Genomic DNA, 24934 nt, shown 5'->3' with positions numbered 1-24934 from the left:
TTTTCCTTTCCATTTGCATGAAATATCTTTTTCCATCCCTTTACTTTTAGTCTGTGTGTATCTTTCATTCTGAGGTGGGGGTCTTGGATAGCATTATGTATAGGTCTTGTTTTCTTATCCATTCAGCCACCCTATGTCTTTTGATTGGAACTAAGCCATTTACTTATAAAGTGATTACTGATAGATATGTATTTTTTGACATTCTATTTTTTCTAACTATTTTCCTCTCTTTTTTTTTTCTTTTTCTTCTTAAAGCAAGACTTTTAACATTTGTTGTAATACTGGTTTAGTGGTAACAAATTCCTTTGGTTTTTTTCTTGTGTGGAAAGTTCCTTATTTCTCCTCCAATTTTAAATGATAGCCTTCCTGGGTAAAGTAGCCCTGGTTGTAGGCCCCAGCTTTTCATCACCTTGAGTATTTCATGTCAATCCCTTAAAATGTTTCTGTTGAGAAGTCAGATGACAGTCTAATGGGAGCTCCCTTGTGGGTAACTAATTGCTTTTCTCTTGTGGCTTTTAAGAATCTCTTCTGGTCTTTAAGCTTTGCCATTTTAATTATGATGTGTCTTGATGTGGGCCTCTCTGGGTCCATCTTGTTTTGAGACTCTCTGTGGTTCTTGGACTTGTGTGTCTTTTCCTTCACCAGGTTAGGGAAATTTTCAGTCATTATTTCTTCAAATAGGTTCGTAATCCCTTGCTCTCTCTTCTCCTTCTGGTATCCCCATGACGCAAATGTTGTTATATTTCATGTTGTCCCAAAGGTTCCTTGAACTCTCATTTTTTTAAATTCTATTTTCTTTTGCTACTATGATTGGGTATTTTTTCCTACGTTTCTTTCAAATCACTGATTCAATCCTCTGCTGTATCTAACCTTTTATTTATTCCTTCTAGTGTATTATTTCATATATTGCATTCTTTACTTCTAACTGGTCCTTTTGTATTGTTTCAATGCCTTTTTTCATGCTGTTGGGTATCTTTGTAATCATTAATTTACACTACATCTGATAAATTGCTTGCCTCCATTCATTGGCTCTTCTTCTGGAGAGTTTACTTGTTCTTTCTTTTGGGGCCTGTTTCTTTGCCTTCCTATTTTGGCAGCCTTTTTGTGTTTATTTCTATGTATTAGGTAACTCTGCAAAGAGTCAGGTACAGTCCTATATCAGACACTGCCCCTGGACTATCTGTTTAGAGCTATCAATGATCCATAACTTGTGGTTCCTTCTGCTGGACCTGGGTGTTTGCTGAAAGAACCAAGGCCAGCATTACCAGCACCAGTCTGGTGGAGGGTCAGCTAAAGTCTCAAAGCTTCCATAGATCTGCCTTCAACTGCAGGCTGTTAGGCTTAATCACCAGAAGTGCCTTCAGCTGTACTTATTTCAGCAGCCACAGGGTGGGGTTATTACTTTCCCCCGGGGCTCGTGCTCTGTCCGATAAAGAGAGCTTCTGTAATATGGGAAATTACTGAGCACAAGGATCCTGGCAGCTGACCCTTCAGTTCTCTCCCCAGAGCTACCAACCCCAGACTCTCCTCACGCATTTCTCATCCACACTGCCCTCCCTCTGCTGAATCCCAGGGTAGGTGGCTACAAATGAAATTTTGTGCATTGGCCCATGAGGAGGCATTCTGCATCTCTAGCCATCTCTCTCTGGAGGGCAGAAACCCTGCTGCTTTTCACAGCTGGATGTTATTTGGCTTCCTTTCCTGGTACTGGTGCTCTAGGCTGTGGAGCCCAGCTTGGAGTTTAGACTCCACAATTCTCAGGGGGAATTAGCCACTGAACTATTGCCCTGGAATTTCATCTGCCTACCATGGGAGCCCAGACAGCCTTCTCATTTTTCCATACTCACTACCAGTCTTGAAGTAGTGGTGTAGTTTCTCCTAGATTATAAAGCTTCTCTCTAGCTAGTGTTCAGTTGTGTTATTCAGGATGATTTTTCTATAATTTAGTTGTATTTCCAGTTTGGTGCTGTGAGGAGCTTCCACCTATTCCAATGCCATCTTGGATCGGTCCTCCATCTTTCTTAAGGCCTAGTTGTTTAGTTCTTAATTCAAATCTGTGAACCATGCAGAATCCTTCTGGCAAATTATTTTTTGCCAGAGTTAATCAAAATTGTTTCTGTTGTTCCACAGTAAAAAAAAAAAAAAAAAAAACCCACCACCCACTATGCCCTGGCCAGCATGGCTCAGTTGGCTGGAGCATGGTCCCACAGCCAAAGGGTTGTGGGTTTGAATCCCAGTTGGGGCACATATAGGGTAGAAATCAATGTTTCTTTCTCACATCAATGTTTTTCTCTTTCCCTTCCTAAGAAATGTCCTTGAATGAGGATTAAAAACAACAAAAAAAAGAAACTAAAACAGAAAGCAACTTAAAGGAGTATGATCTGTGTCAATCTGATATACTGATATACCTAAAAAAATGTTAACTAATATTTCCTTTGAAAGCATCTTAACTAATTCTATATTAAGACAACAAAAAGAGGTAGAAAAGATTAAGTTTATCACAGAAAAAAATCAATCTAACTCAAAGAAAAATACAATTAGGATTAAGTTATATAACACAAGAAAATCTGATTAAGCCCAGAGTAAATACTTTTTTCTATGGAATCACTTAAAAGAATTGAATAATTAATCTAAATTAGTAATAATCAGGAGAAAGTAACAAATTTACCTTTTAAATAATTATATTCAAAAACAATATAGTGATACAGCAAAAAAATTAGATTCATGTTAATGTTACACAAAAAAAGAATTGATATCAATTACTCTACCTAAACTGAAAGCAAAACAAGCAAAGAAGTATTTCACTGTAATTAAAACACAGTAGTCATCCCAATGTAGGAAAAGTTTACAAGGAAATAGATAGGCAAAATGATTTAAAATTCAATTTAAATCTTTGAAAACCAGAAAAAAATCTTCCAAAATTGTCAAGTATGATCAATTAGCCAATAAAGGCTTATATAAAGAACCTTCTATATGCTTTGCCTGTAGGGCTTTAAAGCAGCAGCATAAATCTGGCTTTGCCTTCAAAGAATTTTTCTACTCCATTTGGGGACAGAAGACTAACACATAGGAAGTACAGAAAACAGAATATGAAATTGTTACAAAAGTCAAGAAAAAAAGATAAAAAACAGATACAATTCAGAGAAACATATGGAAAAGAAACTAATTCAAGTTGGTCCTTAAAGAATACACATAATTTGAACAGGCAGAAAAAGGAACAGAAGAGTTTTAGGAAAAAAGAGCCATATGAACAAAGGTATGATATTAAGAACAGATATACAGGGTAAGGCAAAAGTATATTTATAGTTGTTTGTATGGGAAATAATACAATTAATAAGTAATACAATGAGAATGAACTCTGTTTTGCATATTCACATCTGTAAACCTACTTTTGCCTTACCCTATACTATGGGATACCAAGGAAAGTGATACCTGATAAAAAGTGAATTCTATATAATACAAGAAATGTAGGGGAAAAAATACCTTTGGTTGGATAATTCAAATTCCCATTCCACCCATGCTACCTCTGTCAAGTTATATAATTTGTTAATTTCAGTTTCCTCATATACATTTTAAAAAATAGAGATATGGCCCTTTCAAGGTAGTTTTAAAGATCTATAACCTAATATATGTACAGTATCTACCACAGTGCCTGCATGGCACAAGAGTTACACACAATAGATTGGAATTCCCCTCCTCTATGTTGGAGAACAGTAGAAGATAATATTGCTTAGGTAGGGCAGAATTAGGCTCTACGCTCTCCCCAAAACTTAGGAATTTGGGACAGATGAAAGAAGAATGCTGACAGAAGTAATTTTAAAGAAATAAGATGAGTATTAGAAGACTGAGAACTTAGAATCAACGTGCCTGGCTAAACCACCATAATCTCAGCAGACAGGGACATGGACCAGAACATAGCAGTATAGAAAATAATGAAGGCTGTATCTTAGAAAGGATGACTAAGTTTTGGAACTCACTGAATATGAGGCATGAAAGAAGAATAAATCAAAGATAAGATTTCTGACTCAACAGGGAGATGACAGCCCAAGACTAAATCATTAGGAAAGACAAAAAAAAAAAACCAACCAAAAACATGATTCCAAATTCTCTAAACATATCTTAATTAGAGAATTATCACAAGACTGTTGTGCAGTTCTGGCCAAAATGGAGGCACAGGTACAAACCCTTCGCTTCTTCACACAACCAAAAGGAGGAAAACAACTAATCTAAAATTAATAAACAAGCAGAAGCACCAAAAAATCAAACTGCATGAAACTCCGATAACCAGGGAATTAAAGAAAAAAGCAATCAGAACCACCAGACCAGTGTGCCAGGACAAAGAAATATGGCCCAAATGAAAGAACAGAGCATAACCTTAGAAAGAGAACTAAATGAGTAGGACATAGCCAACCTATCTCATGGAGAATTTAAAGCCCTGGTAATCAAAATGCTGACAGATCTGATTGAGCTTGGTCAAAAATGAATAAACAAATGAAAGATACCCAAAATGAAATAAAGCAAAATACTCAGGGAACCAACAGTGACAGGAAGGAAACCAGGAGTCAAAGCAACGATTTCGAACAAAAGGAAAAAATAAACATCCAATGGGAACAGAATGAAGAAATAAGAATTCAAAAAAGTGAAGAGAGTCTTACAAATCTCTGGGACAACCTGAAATGCTCCAATATCCGAATTATAGGGCTGCCAGAAGGAGAAGAACAGCAGCAAGAAATTGAAAACTTATTTGAACAAATAATGAAGGAGAACTTCCCCAATCTGGTGAAGGAAACAGACTTCCAGGTAGTCCAGGAAGCCCAGAGAGTCCCAAAGAAGCTGGACCCAAGGAGGAACACACCAAGGCACATCATCATTAAGTTACACAAGATTAAAAGATAAAGAGAAAATAGTAACAGAAGCAAGGGGAAAGGAGACAGCCACCTACAAAGGACACCCATTAGGCTATTAGATGAATTCTCAAAAGAAACCTTGCAGGCAAGAAGGGGCCAGGAAGAAGTATTTGAAGTCATGAAAGGCAAGGACCTACAACCAAGAATACTCTCTCCAGCAAAGCTTTCATTTAGAATGGAAGGGCAGATAAAGTGCTTCCCAGATAAGGTTAAGTTAAAGGAGTTATCATCACCAAGCCATTACTATATGAAATGTTAAAGGGACTTATCTAAGAAAGAGAAGATCAAAAATATGAACAATAAAATGACAACAAACTCACAACTACCAACAAATGAACCTAAAAGAAAACAAAAACTAAGCAAACAACTAGAACAGGAACAGAATCAGAGAAATGGACATCACATGGAAGGATTTCAGTGGGGAGCAGGAAGGGAGGAATGGGGGGGAAGGTACAGGGAAGAAGCATAATTAGTAGGCATAAAATAGATGGGGAGAGATAAAAAATGGTATAGGAAACAAAGGACCCAAAGAACTTATATGTACAACCCATTGACATGAACTAAGGGGGACGGGGGAATGGGTTAGGAGAGCAGGGTGGAGGAGGGATAAAGGGGGAAAAAATTGGGAAAACTGTAATAGTATAATCAATAAAAAATACTTAAAAAAAAAACTGTTGTAAACTTAAGTACCAATCTAATAAATCAGACTGCGAAACACCAAACACTAAAACGCAATTAAAACCATGATTTTTTTGTGTGTCATATTTAAGCTTGCAACACAATTCCTACTCATTTTGTTTGCACTATAAGAGGAGGAGGAAAGGAATAAAAAGAGGAAATATTAGGCATCAAAATGCCTACAAATTGAAGAAGATACATGTGCCCAAGATGGAATATTTCACATTCCCTTCCTCTTGGCTTCATTGTCTCCTACTACCCATCTAGCAGTAAACCACTTTTTTGTATTGAAATAAATCTATAACTAATGGGTTTATGATCAGTTAAAGAGTATAAAAACCTATGAAAAACAGGAAGGACAATAAATATTTGGGAAGTAGATATAAAAAAATTAATTTGTAAGCCTAAGTAACATAACTTAAAATCTTACCCATTTTAAATTCAAGCAAAACAATTTCCAAGCAAAGAGTTCATTTTCATTTCTAATAGGCATCATGGGGACAGGCTTATTATAAAACATCATTCTGAAGACATCTAACACTTGCAGCCAACTGTTTAGCCACAATAGCTGTATAGCCTTGATTCTTTCATTGATTTTCAAAGTATAGGCCACATATCTTTCACTAATTTGGAAAACAGAATTATTTCCCCTGAAATCTTTTCATAGTCTTATCAAACATTATGATTTAAAAGGTTGTCAATGTTCTATGAAAACTGTATCTGTGCTTACCCTAATTATTAGGTTTAGTTCATCTCAGGCTAATGAATCTTCAGGTGTTTCAGTGCTGTTTATATTTATTAAGTCTTCATTGTCATATGCCTTACTACATCTCCAAGTAAAAAATATGGTTCAATGATTCACAAAAGAACTAAACATAGTAATGAAAACAGAACTATAAATAATGCAACTTATAAAAACATCAACTTAAAAATAAACAGGACTAATATAGTCAAAATAGAATGTAAACCTGTATGTGTCTAAGAGTGATATCACGTAAGCAGCTGAAAGAACAATTATAAATAGAAAATTAAGCTAGTTATCAGAAATTTTGATATACTGCATTATCAATCTATTTGTTCCTAGCTATGAAACATGGGTAAGACCAGGCCTGAACACACAGTTTTTGTTTCACTTTCAAAGAACAATGACCTGCATGAGTCTTTCCAAGAATAAGTACCAAGTAATAACTTTCCAGAACAAAAATGAAAGCCAGAAAGCACAGAGGATTTATCTGAATTTGCACGCCTTACAGGGAAACCAAGTGCAAGTCAAACTATTGCCAAGGAATTCATTATACCAAGGGACTTAATATTAATGACAAATATCACATTCACAAACATAAAACAGAACAAGCTATTGGCAAAATGCCTTTATCACATGGACTGGGAAAAATAATGTGAAAGAACAATTACTATTGTGCACATGCTAGCAGATTACAGCTGGACAAAACCAATGATGTGTACATTTTGAATCAACAGAGTAAGAGGAAGAAATATACAATAAAATTTTATCTGAAAACCCGCAAGAGATTTTCCTATTAAGCTACCATATTTTGTCATGTATAATAAACACTTTTTGCTCAAATTTTGGGGGGGAAAATAAGGATGTGCATTATATATGGGTAGTACTAAATCTGTATCTATATAAATGTTTTTAATTCTTTTATTTATGCTTATTTCAATGATATCCATATGCAAAATAATACCCTGGAATACGATAATCAGTTTTGTTTCTAAATATAAATAAATAATTGAAATAAAAAATTAAAACAGGAGATTTTTTTCCTGAATGTTTGGGCCTAAAACGTGGATGCACATTATACATGGCAAAATATGGTAATTATTTGTGAGCCATAATGCACCAGGGGTGTCCAACCTTTTGGAGTATCTGGGCCATACTGGAAGAAGAAGAGTTGTCTTGGGCCACACATTAAATACATTGCAACACATAATCACAAAAATATCTCATAATGTTTTAAGTAAATTTATGATTTTGTGTTGGGCCGCATTCATAACCCCCGTGGGCCACAGACACCCCCAATAGACTTAAAAAAAGAACACTGGCATCATTAATATCAATGTGTCACGAATAAAAGAGGTTATGCCTGAACAACATCTATGCAGAGATTTATTTCTAGGCAACAGGTGTTAGTGAACAATATGTGCCTTGACCTTGACTCAATATTAAAAGAAACAGTAAAATTATGAATACAGTCAAATCAAAGCTATGGCCTATTCATATTTTTTTAAATACTAAGTCTTCCTGAGGTGTAATTCACATAATTTATATATCTCATGTCACACAAATTCACCCATTTCAAGTATGAAGCATATACTTCTTTTTGATGTATACATCTCTGCAAATAGGGAATAACAAAACTACCTACAGCAAAGGTATTTAAAGATTTAAAGTAATTTTATGAGAAAAATATTTCTTTCATGAACTCCTGCTTCATTTTTTAATTTTTTTATTTAAGTATGGTTGCTATACAATATATTAGTTATATTAGTTTCAGGTGTACAGGTTTGTTCTCTTTAATAACCACATTTACAATCACTATTTAGAGTTAATTCTATATTGAACTAGCTACATTATTCACTACTGGTGCTTTCCAATTGCTGTACTCTTTATTTAAATTTGCCTTTTAATTGGTAGCAGCACAGAAAAAAATTGCATAAAAGATAGAGGTGGTATGCTTTGTCAGCCCTTGCATGTCTGAGAATGTATTTCTTAAGCAGTCACACATGTTGGCAAGATACTGAATTTTTGGTCCTATCATTTCAATTTTAGCATTTGTTAAGTAGCCAGTCTGAATCTTCATCCTTAGCAGGCAACCTGTTTTATCTCATGCATATGTTTACAGTACTATTTCCTTGTTTTCTCATTCTTAAAATTAAAAACTTTTTAAAAGACTTCAGGTTTGTTTGTTTTTTTAAGGCTTCAGTTCTTTCAAGCTCAGATTCAAGTGTTTACCTTAGGAAAGAATTTTATCAACATTATCTTTAATGACTCCCTCTGTTCTGCTTGTTTCACGAACACTAATTTTGCCTCTGTTGGATTTCAGCTCTGTGTTCCAATCTATCATGTCAATTTTATTGGCAAAATTTACCTTAAATTTTCCTTCATACAACTGACTCAATTGTCTTCAATGTGTACCCTTTTTTTTAGTCCTTCTAATGAAGTTTTTAATTCTATGATTTTACTTCCCGGATTTTTTATTTTACCCATCTCCCTTTCAATTTCTGTCTCTCAGCTGCTTTTTCACCTCATTCTATTATTTTGCCTTGTTATTGAACATTACTATCTCCCCTGACTTTTACAAAATTCTCTAGACCCTTGGTTTTTATTAAAGCAAAAAATTGGGGATGTCTAAAATCAACTTCTATTGCCTGTAGCATATCTTTTTCAATACCTATTCCCAATACATCAAATGAACAGATAAATAACTGTTCGTAAATAACACATACAATAGCTCCCAAAGTATATTTCAAACCCAGTATGTTATTTTCTTGGGCACCAAGCAGAAAAAAAAAGAAATTGTTCTTAGTAAATTATTTGATTTGATTATTAATGATATTTAATAGAGGCACAGAAGAATAAAACATCATGTAAATATGTTAAAGAAACAAACAAATGCAACATAACCCATTTTACATCAAGGTTGAAAGGAAGAGTCTCCCCTCAAAGTTTTCCTTTTTTAGGCAAAACTGTCACTCAGTATTTTTAACAAGAGACTTCAGGCCCTACAAATGTAATTTTTTTACTTAAAATAATTTAATCCTGTTGTTCTACCTTCCCTATCGCTCCCTCATTTGTAAAAAGGCAGATGAATTAAAAACTCAAATAACTGTTTTGAATTATCAAAACTAACAAAAATAAATGTATCACTCTGCTTTCATAGTGATGAAAATAGAACCTCTTATTAAAAGCAGCAAATACATATGAATTAATCCAATACAAAAAGCTCCTCAGAACAGTGGTGTCACAGACTCAGATGCAATGCCAACTTTAAAACACATACATTCATTGAAAAATCAATGAAAAATAATTTGATTTAATTAGCTGTACCTGCTCATCTCTTTGTCTCCACTCTTGCCAATTTTCTTCTCGTGAATTCTTCTGTACTGGGTTTGGTAAAGAAAGCTCATGTTGAACATTACAAGTGACATGGGAGGATTTCTGAGGAATTTTCTTAAAAGCAAGATTCCTGAGCTGTGAAAAAACAAAGAATATATTAAATTCAGTTTACCCATCCTGAATACAAATGATTTTTTTGGAAGTTAAGAAATCAACAATATTTTTACACTTCTAAATACTACTCCCAACACTATTTGTGTTTGTCGTAATCTTTGTAGAATATTAATTTTTCCAGCATTTGAGATGATGCTGGATTTCTAGATGAAATGATTAGTGAAAATGGATTGTACCCTATTATACCACTACTTTAGTGATTCTGCTTTACTAAAGGGAATAAGTTTTTTTTGTTTTTTTTTTAATTTTTATTGTTATTAAATTACAGTTGTATGCCTTTTCTCCCCGTCCCTCCACCCCACCCCAGCTGAACCCACCTCCCTCCCCCATCTCCACCCTCCCCCTTGGTTTTGTCCATGTGTCCCTAAAGGGAATAAGTTTATAGGAGTATTATACGCTTTTGGATGTGTGTTTTTAAAATGCAAAACAACAGGATTCAAAAAGATTAAAGTTTAATAGCTTATAAATTTAAAAGTTTAAATAGTGAGAATATATATCTTATGTAATTCTAACAACTACTTTGCTAGCCCTGACAGAATAAACTAAAACTGTACTGACCAAACCACTTCCCAACAATAAGATTAATCTGAGACACAGAAATTGAAACAAGAAAGAAATACACTGAGAGACTGTTATGGATTTAATTGTATTTCCCCAGAAGATATGCTGTAGCCCTAACCCTCGGTGTGTGTGAATGTGACCTTATTTGGAAATAGGGTCTTTGCAGATGTAATCAAGATGAGGTGATAATGAATTAAGGTAGGCCCTAATCCAATATGACTGGCATCCTTATTAAGAAGAGGTGAAGAGAAAGATACACAATGAGAATGACAAGCAACTAACACCAGAGGCAAAGACTGGAATGATGCAGCTTCCCAGTCAAGGATTGATGGCTACCATAAGAAGCTAGGAAGAGGCAAGGAAGAATTCCACTTTTGAGTCTCAGAGAGAACACAGCTCTTGTTGACACCTTGGTTTGGACTTCCAGCCTCTAGACAAGGGTATCAGACTCATTTTCACCGGGGGCCACATCAGCCTCACGGTTGCTTTCAAAGGGCCACATGTAATTTTAGGACTGTATGAATGCAACTACTTCTTAACTAGGGGCAAGGAGCTCTACATTCAGCCCTTTGAAGGCAACCACAAGGTTGATGTGGCCCCCAGTGAAAATGAGTTTGAGTTTGATACCCCTGCTCTAGAACTTTAGAGAATAAATTCCTGTTGTTCTAAGCCACCTAGTTTGTGGTACTTTGTTATGACAGCCTTAGGGAACTAATAAAGAGGCTTTAAATCAAGGATCAACAGTTTTAATTAATAATCAATATATAGTTCTGCAAAAGGCAGTGATGAGTTACAAACGCCTCTTTAAATAGCTGGTTTTGCTGTGGAAAGGACATAACAAGAGGAGATGCTACAGGAGATGAAGCACTAGCAAGCAGACTTGCTTTACAGAAAGTAAAGACTGACAGAACTACAGCCATCGAAGTGCAAAGGCATCATGAGGCTCCTTCTCAGATACATGATTTCTTATTCTCTAATGTAAACTCCATTATTACCTTATTTTCTGTTCCTCCATATCACCATTAATTCCAAAAAGAAAGTGGTGGGCAATCAAAAGTTCTGAAAGACTGTACTTTTGAAAGAATATATGGTGGGGAAAATGTCTTTTAAAGTTATTCTCTGAGGGGCATTTTAAAAAGATATTTAGAAAGCAATGGTGATGAAAATGTAATAGAAACAAATTGAAAAGGCTTTTTTCCTAAGTCATAGGCCATTATAAAATGAATATAGAAAAAAAACACTTTCCTATTTGTCTCATTAAATGATACTGAAAAAGGTCCTTATATACCCAACTGCTCCTTGTACTAAAAGACAAACACAAAACTGTTTTTCAGCATTTCTTTTAAAAACAAATGGGCACATTAAGTGCTGGCCTATATCTCAGGCTAAGAATATCTAGGAGAGAGGAGCCTGCCATAAACTTACTATCCTAAAAGAAGAGATTACTATCTGGAGGCAGCCCAAGTGTCCATCAACAGATGAGATGATAAAACAACCACGGCACATATATACAATGGAATAAAAAAGAAGAAAATTTTACCCTTTGCAACAGCATGATGAAGAACATTATGCTAAGTGAAATAAGCCAGTCAGAGTAAGACAAATTGATTTCACTTGTATGTGTAATCTAATGAACAAACTAAACTAACAAACAAAATAGACTCATAGATAGAGAGCAGGCTGATAGATCTAGGGGGCAGTTAAGGGGTGGGAGGGCATAAGGAGGAACATACCAAGGCACATCATCCTTAAGATACACAAGATTAAAGATAAAGAGAAAATCGTAACAGAAGCAAGGGGAAAGGAGACAGCCACCTACAAAGGAGTGCCCATTAGACTATCAGCTGATTTCTCAAAAGAAACCTTGCAGGCAAGAAGGGGCCAGGAAGAAGTATTTGAAGTCATGAAAGGCAAGGGACCTACATTCAAGATTGCGCTATCCAGCAAAGCTTTCATTTAGAATGGAAGGGCAGATAAAGTGCTTCCCAGATAAGGTCAAGTTAAAGAAGTTCATCATCACCAAGCCCTTATTATATGAAATGTTAAAGGGACTTATCTAAGAAAGAGAAGATCAAAAATATGAACAATAAAATGACAACAAACTCAAGGAAAAAAGACTCATGGAACTGGACAACAGTGTGGTGATTGAGGGGGGAAGGAGTATAAGGGGGATAAATGGTAATGGAAAAAATAAAATAAAAATGACAGGATAGGAAAGGAAATAAAAATAAATAAATAATAAAATAAAATAAAATGAAAGAGATGATCATTGAATGCATAAAAATGTATGTTCAGGCTAATCATAGGATTATTGCCTGTAATAGTAAAAGAAAAAAAAAAGGGGGGGGGAACCACCTAAATGTTTATCACAGGGGTTCAAATAAAGTATGATATAGCCATATAATTAAATAATGTGGAGTCATTTAAAATAATGTAGATCTTCATTTACTAATATAGAAAACTGCTCATGGATAATTAGGGGGGAAAAGCCAGTATAAGTCTATTATATAATCCCATTTTTGTTTAGGTAAAATATGATTATATATGTATGTGTATATATCTATATATTCATATAAATTTGTACATGTATGTGAGATACACCAAAATATTAACTATTTATCTCTCTAGTTATATTTACAAATGGCCTTTGTTTCCTTTTAAGACTTCTTTAGCTTTTGCAAAGAACACATAAGCTTCCATAGTCAGAAAAAAAATAAGAGGCATTTAAAAAATGTTCATTACATTAAATTTAAATACACACAAATTGCCCTGGCTGGTGTGGCTCAGTGGATCGAGTGCCAGCCTATGAACCAGGGGTCTGCCAGGTCAATTCCCACTGTAGGGTGCATGCCTAGGTTGCAGGCTAGGTCCACAGTGGTGGGCGCACAAGACGCAACCACACATTGGTGTTTCTCTCCCTCCCTCCCTTCCCCTCTCTAAAAATAAATAAAATCTTTTAAAAAATTAAATACATACAAATTTACATCCAGTCATTCAAGTCATATTTATCAAGTACCTATGGACCAAGCACTATGGATACATGAGTGAACAAGATAGTACCTGTCCTCATGACTTAGCCTATTGGGAAAGCAGACACAAATAATTATAATCGTTACCTCATTTGCTTCACTCTGCTGCTGTTCCTTCTTTTTTCTTCTTTTCTCTCTCTTTTTCTCATTTGTAGTTGACTTGCTTGCTTGAGACTTTCCAGTATTCCGACCTTTGCCTTTTCCAGGCTCAGAATCAGAGCCACTGCCGCTATCCACTTGCAACAGGGCAAAACGAGAAGCAGTAGTGGGAACAGAACTAAGAACTGCTGAGGCCATTGTAAGTATTTTTCTTCTAAAATATTTCTGTCAAGAGTGATTGCTGTGGAGGGAGAAGAGGAGGCAGGTGAGTAAACATAATCATGATATACATGTATTTCTCTAAACATAGGATTTAATAATATATAGATTCATAATAGTCCTGAGTAATAATATACTTTTAAACTTAAGACAACATAAAATTGTGTTAACAGAAAACAGAAAATGATATATTGAGATTTCACATACTAAGGCAAGACTACCACCAATACAATGTAATTATTTTTCCATACAGTTTTAAAAAGTTGATGGTTGTTTCTTTCATATACTGCTGTCTACACACACACACACACACACACACACACTCCTAAATCAATATGGTTTAAAATAGAGAAGTATATGTTTATACTCAACTTCCAAAACAGGGGAAAAAGGAGTAAAGGAAACACTGTCTTATATACAAAATGCTGCCTTAAGTTTGATCCTAGAGATTGCTACTGAGTCATAGAACTGAGAGCAAAATAGAGAACTTAAATTCCCTCAACCAAAGAAAAGTTTTCAAAATCATCTTCCACATTATGTTAGTTCACTCGCCTCAGTGCATCCTACCATTCCCAGCATAGGTAGGTGGGAGTGGTTTCATTTAGTGTTTTCAGCTTTAAAGAACCTTTTAGATTTAGAATATTAAAAGTCCTCTAGTAATTTCTAACCCAAATTCTGTAGCTTTAGAGATGAGGCCCCTCATGCTTAGATTGGTTAAATGACTTGCTGGGAAGTCAAGACCTGAACCTAGACATGCTAAACCTGACTCTGCAAATTCAGAGAAAGAAGCTTTGTACTTAGAAAGAAGACTAGGTTCTCTTTCAATTCAGAAGGAAACATTTTTTTAAAGAAACTGTGAAACTCAGACATTTATTCATTTTATTTTGAAATGTATCAGGTACACAGCTGAATAAAATACTGTTAAGTTAAAAAAAAAAAAAACTGAACACTCCAAGTACCCAACATTAACAGAACATTAATACACCCTGTGCCTCTCCCCAACAGAATCCCCCACCCCCCCATCCAAAGATAACTATTATTCTGACTTTTTTATTACTTACTACTTTTTCTTCACAGTTTTATCATATCTGTCTCAAGTCACAGTGCTCGTATCTTAACATGCTACTATCATTTCCACAAAATCCTATTGTTTACATGGGTCCACCCTATTCAGTGTGGGAGGAAACTATGCAAAACTGCGAATACTAAGAGGTGGGAATAATTAATGTCAATTTTGAAAGCTAAAAGCACACTATAGTTTGTATGTTTTCAGGAGGGAGCAAAAATGAGAAGCATGTGTTTAATCTTCCATCTTAACCTAAGAATCCAGCAAATTATTTTAAAAACTTTCTATTTTTTTGTTAAACAATAAAAATCAAAACAAGAGTTGATATTTGAAGGTGTCATCTAGTAGTTATTAAATCAAAGTATTTTTATTATAATACCATCTTTAAGACCTTTTCCTCCTGTGCTCAGAAATAATAAGTAAATTGAGATAAAATACCATGACATACAGAGATCTATCACACTGATAAATTATGACATATTTTTAGGCTTAAATCTTCCTTGCAAGCATGAGAACTGAGGTTTTTTAAATTACTAGGGAAAAAATATTACAAAATGAAACAAATTCCAGACTCAAAAATATTATAGAATACATTAATTCTACTAAAATCCTGTTAAGGTTTAGTTGCTTTGAACACTTTAAGTATAATAATCCAACAAAGTTGTTCAACAACTATTATTATATTTAATTTTAATTGTTGGGACTATAAATTGCATTTGGTAGGTGTTCACAAACATTCATTGTCCCTACCTAAAGGATAACTATTTATCATTTTCTTGCTGAATGCAGACATGACCATGTAGCTGATTTTTGCCAGTGAAACATAAACTTTAAAAGCCAGAACATGGTTCACCATGTTCTCTTTTCCTGCTTCTGTGATTGTGGAAGCATATGATGAGACAGAGTCTCCATCAATCAGGTCTGATGGAGTCTGAAACCACAATGAACAAAGTCTCCATACTAACCTGTGAAGACGCAGTATGGGGCAAAATTAGGTTTACAGTTGTGAGTATAAGAAACAGAGTTTATTCTTGTATTACTAATTAGTCATTGAATTATTTTCTATACATACAACTGTAAACCTACTTTTGTCCCACCCCATATGTAGCTTGATCAAGAAAGCAACCTCATTTCTTTAAGCAACTGAGATCTTCAGGTTGTTAACTGCAGTATAATCTAGCCTTACCAATACTGATATCTTACACAAATATATTTCTTTTCCATTCTAAGACATATCAAAGTCATGAATTTCATATTTGGATTGTTCTGCATGAGTTAAATGTTCATAGATGTCTGTTCTAAAATCTCTCTCCAAAGCTTATAAAAATTTTCTTTCTGTGGCATAGGGCAGAGCTACCTTACCAGTACATCCTCATAAAGTTTCTTTGTCCTGTGGGGAGCCAAGTAAACCCTGGAGAATGCAGAGACTCTGGGCCAGTCACCACCAGAGGCAAGCAGCCTTATCTGATGCTCTCCAGGGGACAACTCTGTGCACATGCTATTTGTCAACTGTGACAAATAGGGAAGCGCTCAAGCTTCCTAGGGAAGCCCCCGGAAATCTACAGACAGCTGCAGAATGCACTGCTGCTGATCAGGGTAGATAGATTATTGGAACTGTTGTAAGAGTTTGTAAGTAAGGTAAAGGACCACACTAATTGGAACTGTTGTAAGTATTCTAGGTGCCCAAAACACAAGGTATGCAGTATAGAGAGCAGCAATTTCTGTCAGGAGGGGGGATGCACAAAATCTTTAAGTAAGCAAGGTTCCAAGCAATGGCCTGAGATCTCTACATTCACAAACAGCAGACGTTCCCCCGACCTCACCTGCCAGTGGCATGCATTTTTTTTCCACATGCCTTTATTATTTTTTTTAATCTCACCCAAAGATATGTTTACTGATTTTAGGGAGGGAGGGGAGGGAGAGAAACAGTTGCCTCCTATATACACCCCCACTGGGGATAGAACCCACAACCTAGGTATGCACCCTGACCAGGGGAGTGAACCCACAACATTTTGTTGTACAGGAGGACCACTCCAACTAACCAAGCCACTCAGCGAGGGATACCTGCCTTTTTAATGGCAGAAGATCTAGCTGGAAGGTACTGCTCAAACAATGCATACGCTTTCTGAAAATTAGAGCTTCATTATTTTAAACACTATTTTAACAGTATTTTAAAAGTTTGATTGAATTTGAACTCCTTTCATTTTATCACAAGAAATTTTGTATTATTAAATTTTGACAAGAAAAGATTTTAGATTCTTTAAAAGTAATTTCAATAGTTATAAACTATCAAATGGTTATAGAATAAAAATGGTTTGTTTTTATTACCTACTCATCCAAACATTTCAATGGAAACTCAATTTGAAGAAAGCATTACTTAAAAGCCTGGATCAGAAATTGTATATTCTTATTTCATAGATAAATTTTACTTAAAAATTTATGTTCATGGAAGCAAGCACAGTTTTCTCATTGAAATCCCTGAAAAGATTCAGAAGTTCTCATAAATTCAACATTTAGTATTTTTCTATTATATTTTGTTTTACCTATCCTAATTATATGCTATAAAGAAAATGTAACACATTTTTTCCCCACCCAGTTCTATAGAGACACTGTAGCTCTCCTCCCAGTTTGGGGACGATAGGATACCTGTGGTCCTTTACCTTACTAATGCAAAAGTCAAACAGAAGAAAAGCACTAGGCAAGAATGCTGACCTGGAGCAAGAATGCCTGGGCAAACCCAACTTGCTGCTTACTATGAGACCCTGAACAAACTACTTGATTATACTTCCTCATCTGTGAAACTGGGATAACCATGCCCAGCTCACTGAGGTGTTAAGGTTAAATAAGTTAATGTACTTTACATACACTACTAGAACAGGAGCCAGGACAGCAGAAGCATTCAAATATAGATATCTACTGGTATTCTTACTATAATTACTAATTGAAATGTGTCTTGGGGTCCTATGAGGCATAGGAGAACTGGCACAAACAATTTAAAAATATGGCTAAGCATGTCTGACTCCACTGCAAAAATGTTTTGAAACTTAAGTCAACATCTGGCCATTCCAAAAGCTAAGGCTTCAATCTTTGACATGAAAGGAAAAAGCCGTTTGGCACTGAGAAGTGTTGAGCAGTAAGCCACTGAAAAGAGTCAAAGACCTAAAGATTACACCTAATATACTGCTGAAGGAAAACACCAATCTACCTGAAACCCCAAAATCATGGTAGGGACTATGTCTTACATAGTGGGCATACAGTGGACAGACAAAAAATGTTCCTGGATGAATAAAAATAATAATAAAACAAAGACAAAGTAAAAAGAGAACATTAGAACAAATACTGTTACCCTAAGAAAAGAATGATAAACACTCAAAAGACAAAACAAAATAATTTTTCTGAGGAGGCAGCTACCTATGCTAAACCTCAGCAACCCATGTATTAAAATATACTCTTTTAACTTAGGAATATACTCTTTTAACTTAGGAAAAGGGGGAAGTGCTCACCTATAATGTTCCCTTGTTTGGTCAGCAGTAAGAGTGTAAAAAAGGAGAATAGGATAGTGGCAACCACTTGCACTGTACTTTATGTAACAGTAAATATTAAAGAACAGATCTACTTAGCAGCTGAGGGAGTAGGAGATGGGACAACTGGACGGGCTCAATCATCCGTGCATCTGTGCTGTACGTGATAAATAGCCAATACATTATCTATGTCAATAGCTATGAGGGAAATCTACATACCATGTCAAAAGGTAACTAATCATTATTTCAGAAGTAAAAGAGGGAGAAACACAAATTTTAAGTTAAAAGGGACAAAAAATATAAAAATAACCCTCAATCAGTAAATGTGTCTTATTTATATACTTAACAAAAAAAAAAGAAAATGCACAGGACTACTCATTATGCTTATTTTACTTTCTATAGTTTTCACTATTTCCCCAAATATCCTATAATGACCATATTTTTTCTATAAGAAAAAAATCTTATCTTGAAAAAGGAAAATGGTCATCTACACCCAAATTTAAAAAGGTAAACATGATGTAATCAATGCCGTATTATAGATTTTTCTGCCCTGTTCCAAACTTAGAAAGGGCAACTGCAGGTCAGAATTAACAATGAGGTGCCTTTGGTCCTTTATGTTAGTGATGTAGAAGACAAGTGACAGCAATTGTCAACGACTGATTATGCTACATGTTTTTACAAGAACATTAACTTTATTAACAAATTTTTCAAAATTTGCAAAAAAAAAACTACTTGTTATACAATCTAAGAATTCTTTTTTTTTTAACCCTGAAGAGAAAAAGAAATAAACAGGCAGACTATGACAACATCAGGCTTTTTAAGGATATTTCAGGGCATGACTATGGTTAATATTCCTTCAATCTTGTCCTAAAACTCTTGGACCTCCATCTATAGTCATATTTAAGAGGCATTAAGATAAATAGATTCAATAGAGCTCTTCTCCCTCCCACTACTATATTCCCTTTCTTTTTCTTTCACACAGTCTTTAAGATCTCTGACATTTATATACATTTAAATGATATGGACTTAAGGTACACAATGCAAAAAAATTAAATACAGCTGACATCCCCTAAACTACCTACATAGTTCAATCTCTAAATATGATGGCTAGTGCTATATATTAAACAGACATTTACATAATGCTAAAATTCTACACAAATTAGGTTTTTAGTCCTGAAATCTGATGATTATTTCTTATGTTTCCCCGCTTTCCTTTGAGAGCCTCTTTTTACAAATAATTTAAAAGCTAACGTAAGTAGTGAAAGGAAGACAAAATTCACAAATAATTAAAAAATAAATGAGTCCGGTCAAAAAATGCAGAAAAACAAGTTCACAATTATAAATATGCAGGTAGCTCACCACATATGTATAATATTTAATAATTTCTTATTACTACTGCCGAGTAAAAACTATTAATTCCTCTACACTTCATATTACAGCAATGTCAACTTACAGGGAAGTCTCCATTTTATATATACTCAATACACCTATTATCTGACTTATATAATTATAGTATATTTTAAGGCTTTTTAAAATTTTTATTTTATTTATTTATTTTTAGAGAGAGGGGAAGGGAGGGAGAAAGAGAGGGAGAGAGACATCAATGTGTGGTTGCCTCTCGCAAGCCTCCAACTGGGGACCTGGCCCATACCCAGGCATGTGTCCTGACTGGGAATCAAACCAGTGACCTTTTGGTTCACAAGCTGACGCTCAATCCACTGAGCCACACCAGCCAGGTAAAATATTTTTTAAAACTCCTATATTTATTCTTCAAAATCTGCTCAGGTGCCAGGTTCTCTGTGAAGCTTTCTCTGACCTGCCCCTCAAATTAATCATCTGAAATATTTCTGTATTTTATGTTTACTTTTAGTGTTGAATTCATTTAAAATTACATTTACTGTTGTACCTGGCCCCCTAAAAACTCTGATTTCAACATCCTGAAAGGAAAGGACCTTTTCTTTTTATCCATAGCAAATACCACAGGACTTGGCATACAAAAAATAAATTTATTAAATCTGGTTATTTTTAATACTTACATTTCCCAAATACAAAGCTATACATGCGCTGAAAGATGTGTTCTAAAGTAAAATGGTCAGCAAAAGAAAATGCAAAATGCTCTACAGATAATCCCCAAGACCCATAATACAAATGTGAACTCAAGATTAGCATTTCAAAGTTGTTTCACTGTAAGTGCCATTCTACCAATTGATCACAACTAATTTTGTTTGGAAAACATATTCATTTAGGAAAACATTCATTTAGGTTTTAAAGTGTTGATTAAAAAGAATCAGGCTCTATCAGGTGCTTAAAATAAACTATTTCTAAAAATGAATAGCCTAAACTACAGGTAGCAGGATTTCAGAAGGGCTGGTAATACTGGTCTCTGCCCAGGTTCTGAGGACCACTGCCACTATGACCTCATGCTTCTAGACTATGACCTCTCCAGGGACAAGACAGACAATAGCTGTGGTCATGCCTCCATCCAGGGAACCACAATTGGGGAACTTCAAAATTAATATATGTATAAAATCCTCAACCAAGAACAAGGAGAACCATATTTTTTCCTTTTTTATAAAATAAATCACAACCATCTTCCATTAACACTATCGACCACTTAGTCCAATTAGTGTGGCCTCACTGAAATATAACTTACATTTTTTTTAAAAAGCACAAAATGAAATGGCACTAAACATCTGTGATTTAATACCTGGTGGAGTTAAAGAATTGTATTATTTCATGTTCTGTTTCTGAAATAACACAAACACTTTCACTTTAGCTTCTTACAAAATTTATAAGAAGCTAAATTATAAATTATAAATCTTAATTTAAGATTCACAACCAACAAATGCCAAATGTATTCTAAGACTTTGCTCCCAAGTATTGCAAACAAGCCATATAAACTTAATGAGTTTGCCTTAAATTCCATTTTTTCTTCATAAACACTGCCTCCCCTTTCCAAACCTGCAGCGTCTATTCTCTGTGGGCTGGGAAATCTAAGCAAAAAGTAGCAACAGGTATTGTAAGGACCTAAAGGGTTCTCCCATCAATTAAGTACATGTATTTTCATTTGTCCCAATGTTCTTTTGCTCAACTTGTACGTTTTTGCTTTTCGTCCATAGAGTGAAAACATTATTTGGTATCTTACAGAAAAGCCTGTGGTAACCCTTTATGACAATTAAGTATATCGTCTATTGATTAGAATTTGACTAATATCAACTATAGTGTTATAAACCTGTTGAGGAAAAAGACCCCATGTTTCCACAGATTAAAGATTTTTAATATCTTAATTTGTCATAAAGTTTCTCTAGTGTTCTTACAGCTGCAAGTTAAATTTATTAAGTTGATTTGGGTTATAATCACAAGCATATTTACCACATAAATAGATAATAATGAATGGTGGGGAAATTTTTTCATTAGTGCTTCCAGTGGAAGAATAAAAAAATCGAAAAGAAGCTGGAAAGACAACTTAATAGGATCATTCTGTCACTCCTGTTCAATATCTACTATTTAGGGTACTCAATCCTAGAGATCTCACAAAAATTCTAACAAATAGTAACAGCAAAAAATAAAATAATTAAGCAGCCTTCCCATTTACTTTTCAACAGCTAGCGACGAGGAGGGGCAGCACTCTCCTCAAAAAGTAGTTCACTAGACACCGCCCGCATCCCCGAGAGCCGAAGCTCACCGGGCTGCTAACCGCGGCTCCGAAACTCCCTGGCGCCAAGTACCAGAGAACGGCCGGCCGGGACCCGACTCGGGCACAGCCGCCGCCTCGGACCCGAAAGGGAAAGAATAGTGAGTTGGGCCGTCGCTCCACACACGTCCGAGCACCCGCCCGGCTGCCTGAGAGGGAGCGCGGAGCCCGCGAAGGGGACCGGGCAGCGGCACCTGTCACTCCGCCGCTCGGTGACGGAGGCAGCCCCCCGGCCCTGGGGGGCTCTCGGGGGGCCGCGGCCTGGGGTGGGCGGGGGTCTCTCTCCGCAGCCTCCAAACCCTGAAGCGGGCGTGGGGGCCGCGGCCCTTCTTCCAGAGGAGCGGCCCTCCTGCGCCCTCTACCCCGCGGCTCCGGCGGCCAGAGCCCAGCACCTCAGGCCGAATCCCAATGCGCGGAGTCTGGGGCACACAGAGCAGCGCAGCGCTACCACTTCGGGGACGGGAGAGGCGACCCCGCCAGCGGGGCCAGCGCCACGGCGTACTCACCGGGCCTCCCTGGTCGCAGGCTCGGCCCTCCTCTACCTCCACCCTCGCCTCCGAGACTCCGGCGGCTCTCTGGGCGGCTGCCTCGGGTGCTGGGTCAAGGGGTGGTGGCAGGCTTGCGCCGGGCCGGCTTGCGCAGCGGCCCCACGGGCTGGCTCCTGGCACTAACGGGTCCTGGAGCGCGGGCCGGGGAGCCCGGCTGCGCGCTCCTCAGCGAGAGGCGAGGCTACAGTCTGCCGTGAGGGGCAGCGAGAGAGTGCGGCTGCTAGCCGAGGGCGGGAGGGAAGTCCCAACGGCGGGGGCGGCGTGAGAGCCGCGGGGCGGGGCAGGGGGCGGGGCTTGGCGCGCCGGGCGCCGCGCGAGGGGGGTTTGTTTATTTTCTCCGTTGGTTGCGGCGTTGGCGCGTGGGTAGAGGTTCGCTGGTGACGCTAGCGCCCCGTGTCGGGGGAGAGGACCAGAACCACCTGCTGGAGAAGGGGAGCTACGGGGGCCTGGCAGGGTCCAAACGTCTCACGTAGGCGGCGGCGCCTTGGTCTTGGGGTGACCGGGAAGAGAAGGGCTTTCCCAGAGCGGTAGGAAGGAAGGAGGCCTCCCGAGAGCTTACGACTTGAGAGTATTTCCCCGCAGTTCGGCAGCTTCGCCTGCGTCGCAGAGAGTAGTTAGAGGGCCTTGGAGTGGAAAGAGTTGTGGGACTTAGTGGTCTTTAATTGGTGAAGTAGGAATGGTCCTGCAAATCAAGACTTGAATGGCAAGACACCGTATCTCTGTAAGGAAAATAACGAACATTGCTCATTTCTCTGTGAAGTTAACACAGCACTTTCCGTTATCTCCCTTGGTGCTCTATGAAATAGTATTCTTATTTTACAAGCCAAATTAATTGACCTAACCCAAAGCCTCACACTAATAATAAATGGCAGAGCCAGAATCCAGCTGTACTGACTTTAAATATGCTGCTTACCATTGCATCATATTATCCCCCTAAGTCACTTTGATTTAACTAGTAGGAGACACACGCACCCTTTATAGGTAAGATGCTGCAGGGTTACAGAGGGGAGTTGAAGATATTCTTTCTTTAAGAAAGGAAGGAATAAAACAAAGTTAAACTCATAATAAAAGGCAAACCATGATAGGTGCCATGTGAAAAATACAGAGTACCGCACAAGATCAAAGGACTGCTCACATGTCTGTCCTGGGGATCAGGAAAGAAAGGCAGTATGGAGAAAGCCTTTTGGGACCAACCATGAGAGAGATGAGGAAGGTTTTACAGCAAGAAAGGATAGCTTAAGAACATATGAAGGTGACTTAATGAAAGTCGTGTTCAGGAAAAAGCAAATGGTAAGACTCTAGGACGTGCTGAGAAGTGGCAGAGACAAAAGAGAATGGGGCCTGGGATGCCAAGTAGAAAAGTTTATATTTAATTCAATATTTTCAGTTTTTGTGGTTTAAAAGTTTGGGGGAAGAAAAACACAGCTTTTCTTTGACCAGTGAATGGATACAGAAATTAAAGTAGGATATACTGGCAGATAGACCTTCAGTTGGCCAGGTGAAAAATAATGATGAGTCTGAACTAAAGGGAGGGCAGGAGGAATTTAAAAGAGCATGGTTTAAAGATGGTGTGGAAGCAGAATCTATAGAACTGGCAATTGATTAATTGGATTTACAGCAAGAGGGAATAGCATGAGAACATATATGAAGGAGGAAGAGAAAAATCAAAGATAGTGAAGAGGTTTTGAGTTTGTAGATAATTATATTACAGAAAATAGAAATTAGAGTGGAAACTTTTTTAAGGGATCAGTTTAGATTTGGCCATTTTAAAGGTTTAAAAGCATGTCAAGACAGCCAGATAAAGGTGGACTCAAAGAAGTTAGACATTAAGATTTTGAAATACAGGAAAGAGGATTGAACTAGAAAATAGATTGGGAGGTTTATCTCTCTAGCAGTGATATCACTGAAAGAAGAAAATGAAGGGCAGAATCTTGGAGAACATCCTCTTTAGACCCTTGCTATTCAAAGTGTGGTAGCTCAGAGGGTCTGGCACCACCAAGGAGTTTGTTAGAAAGGTGGAATCTCAGCCTTACCCCACCCCCAGACCTGCTGAATCATCATCTTCAGCTTAACAAGAACCCCAAGTGATTTGTTACCACATTAAAGTTTGAGAAGCTCTGACCTAAATGACAGAAGTCAACAAAGAAGGGATCTAATTTAGATGAGAGAAGACTCTAAAGCAAGAGGGTGGAGGAAATGGAAGGAGAACCAAGGTAATGCAAAAACTTCCAAAGCAAGGTAAATTGGCAATTCACAAAGGCAAGGGCAAGGAGGAGTGTTGATCAACAATATCCCAGACCACAGAGGTTGAAAAGCACAAGGAAGGAAGGTATGTTTGAACTTCGTGATTAGGTGTGCGG

General features: G+C 36.9%; 1 protein-coding gene across 4 annotated transcripts in view; it reads right to left on the bottom strand.

Moving 5' to 3' along the window:
• Window positions 1-22820, bottom strand: part of GKAP1 (G kinase anchoring protein 1) — a 71721-nt gene extending 48901 nt beyond the window's left edge. For 2 of the 4 annotated variants that reach the window (XM_024560170.4, XM_053923529.2), the window contains exons 1-3: window positions 22533-22817; window positions 13515-13767; window positions 9655-9798 (exon numbers count right to left, since the gene is read on the bottom strand). In XM_024560170.4, coding sequence (XP_024415938.1) covers window positions 9655-9798; window positions 13515-13724 — 354 coding nt within the window. In that variant the 5' untranslated portion in view covers window positions 13725-13767; window positions 22533-22817. Of the gene's footprint in view, window positions 1-9654; window positions 9799-13514; window positions 13768-22532 lie in introns of all 4 variants that reach the window. The other 2 variants (XM_045195245.3, XM_053923524.2) reach the window with 2 other exon arrangements.
• Window positions 22821-24934: the final 2114 nt, after the last annotated feature.

The sequence above is a fragment of the Desmodus rotundus genome, chromosome 1 (assembly GCF_022682495.2).
Source record: "Desmodus rotundus isolate HL8 chromosome 1, HLdesRot8A.1, whole genome shotgun sequence".
In the NCBI taxonomy this organism is placed as follows: Eukaryota; Metazoa; Chordata; class Mammalia; order Chiroptera; family Phyllostomidae; genus Desmodus; species Desmodus rotundus.
The sequence above is the reverse complement of the archived record's forward strand: the minus strand, read 5'-3'. Positions and strand labels throughout refer to the sequence as shown.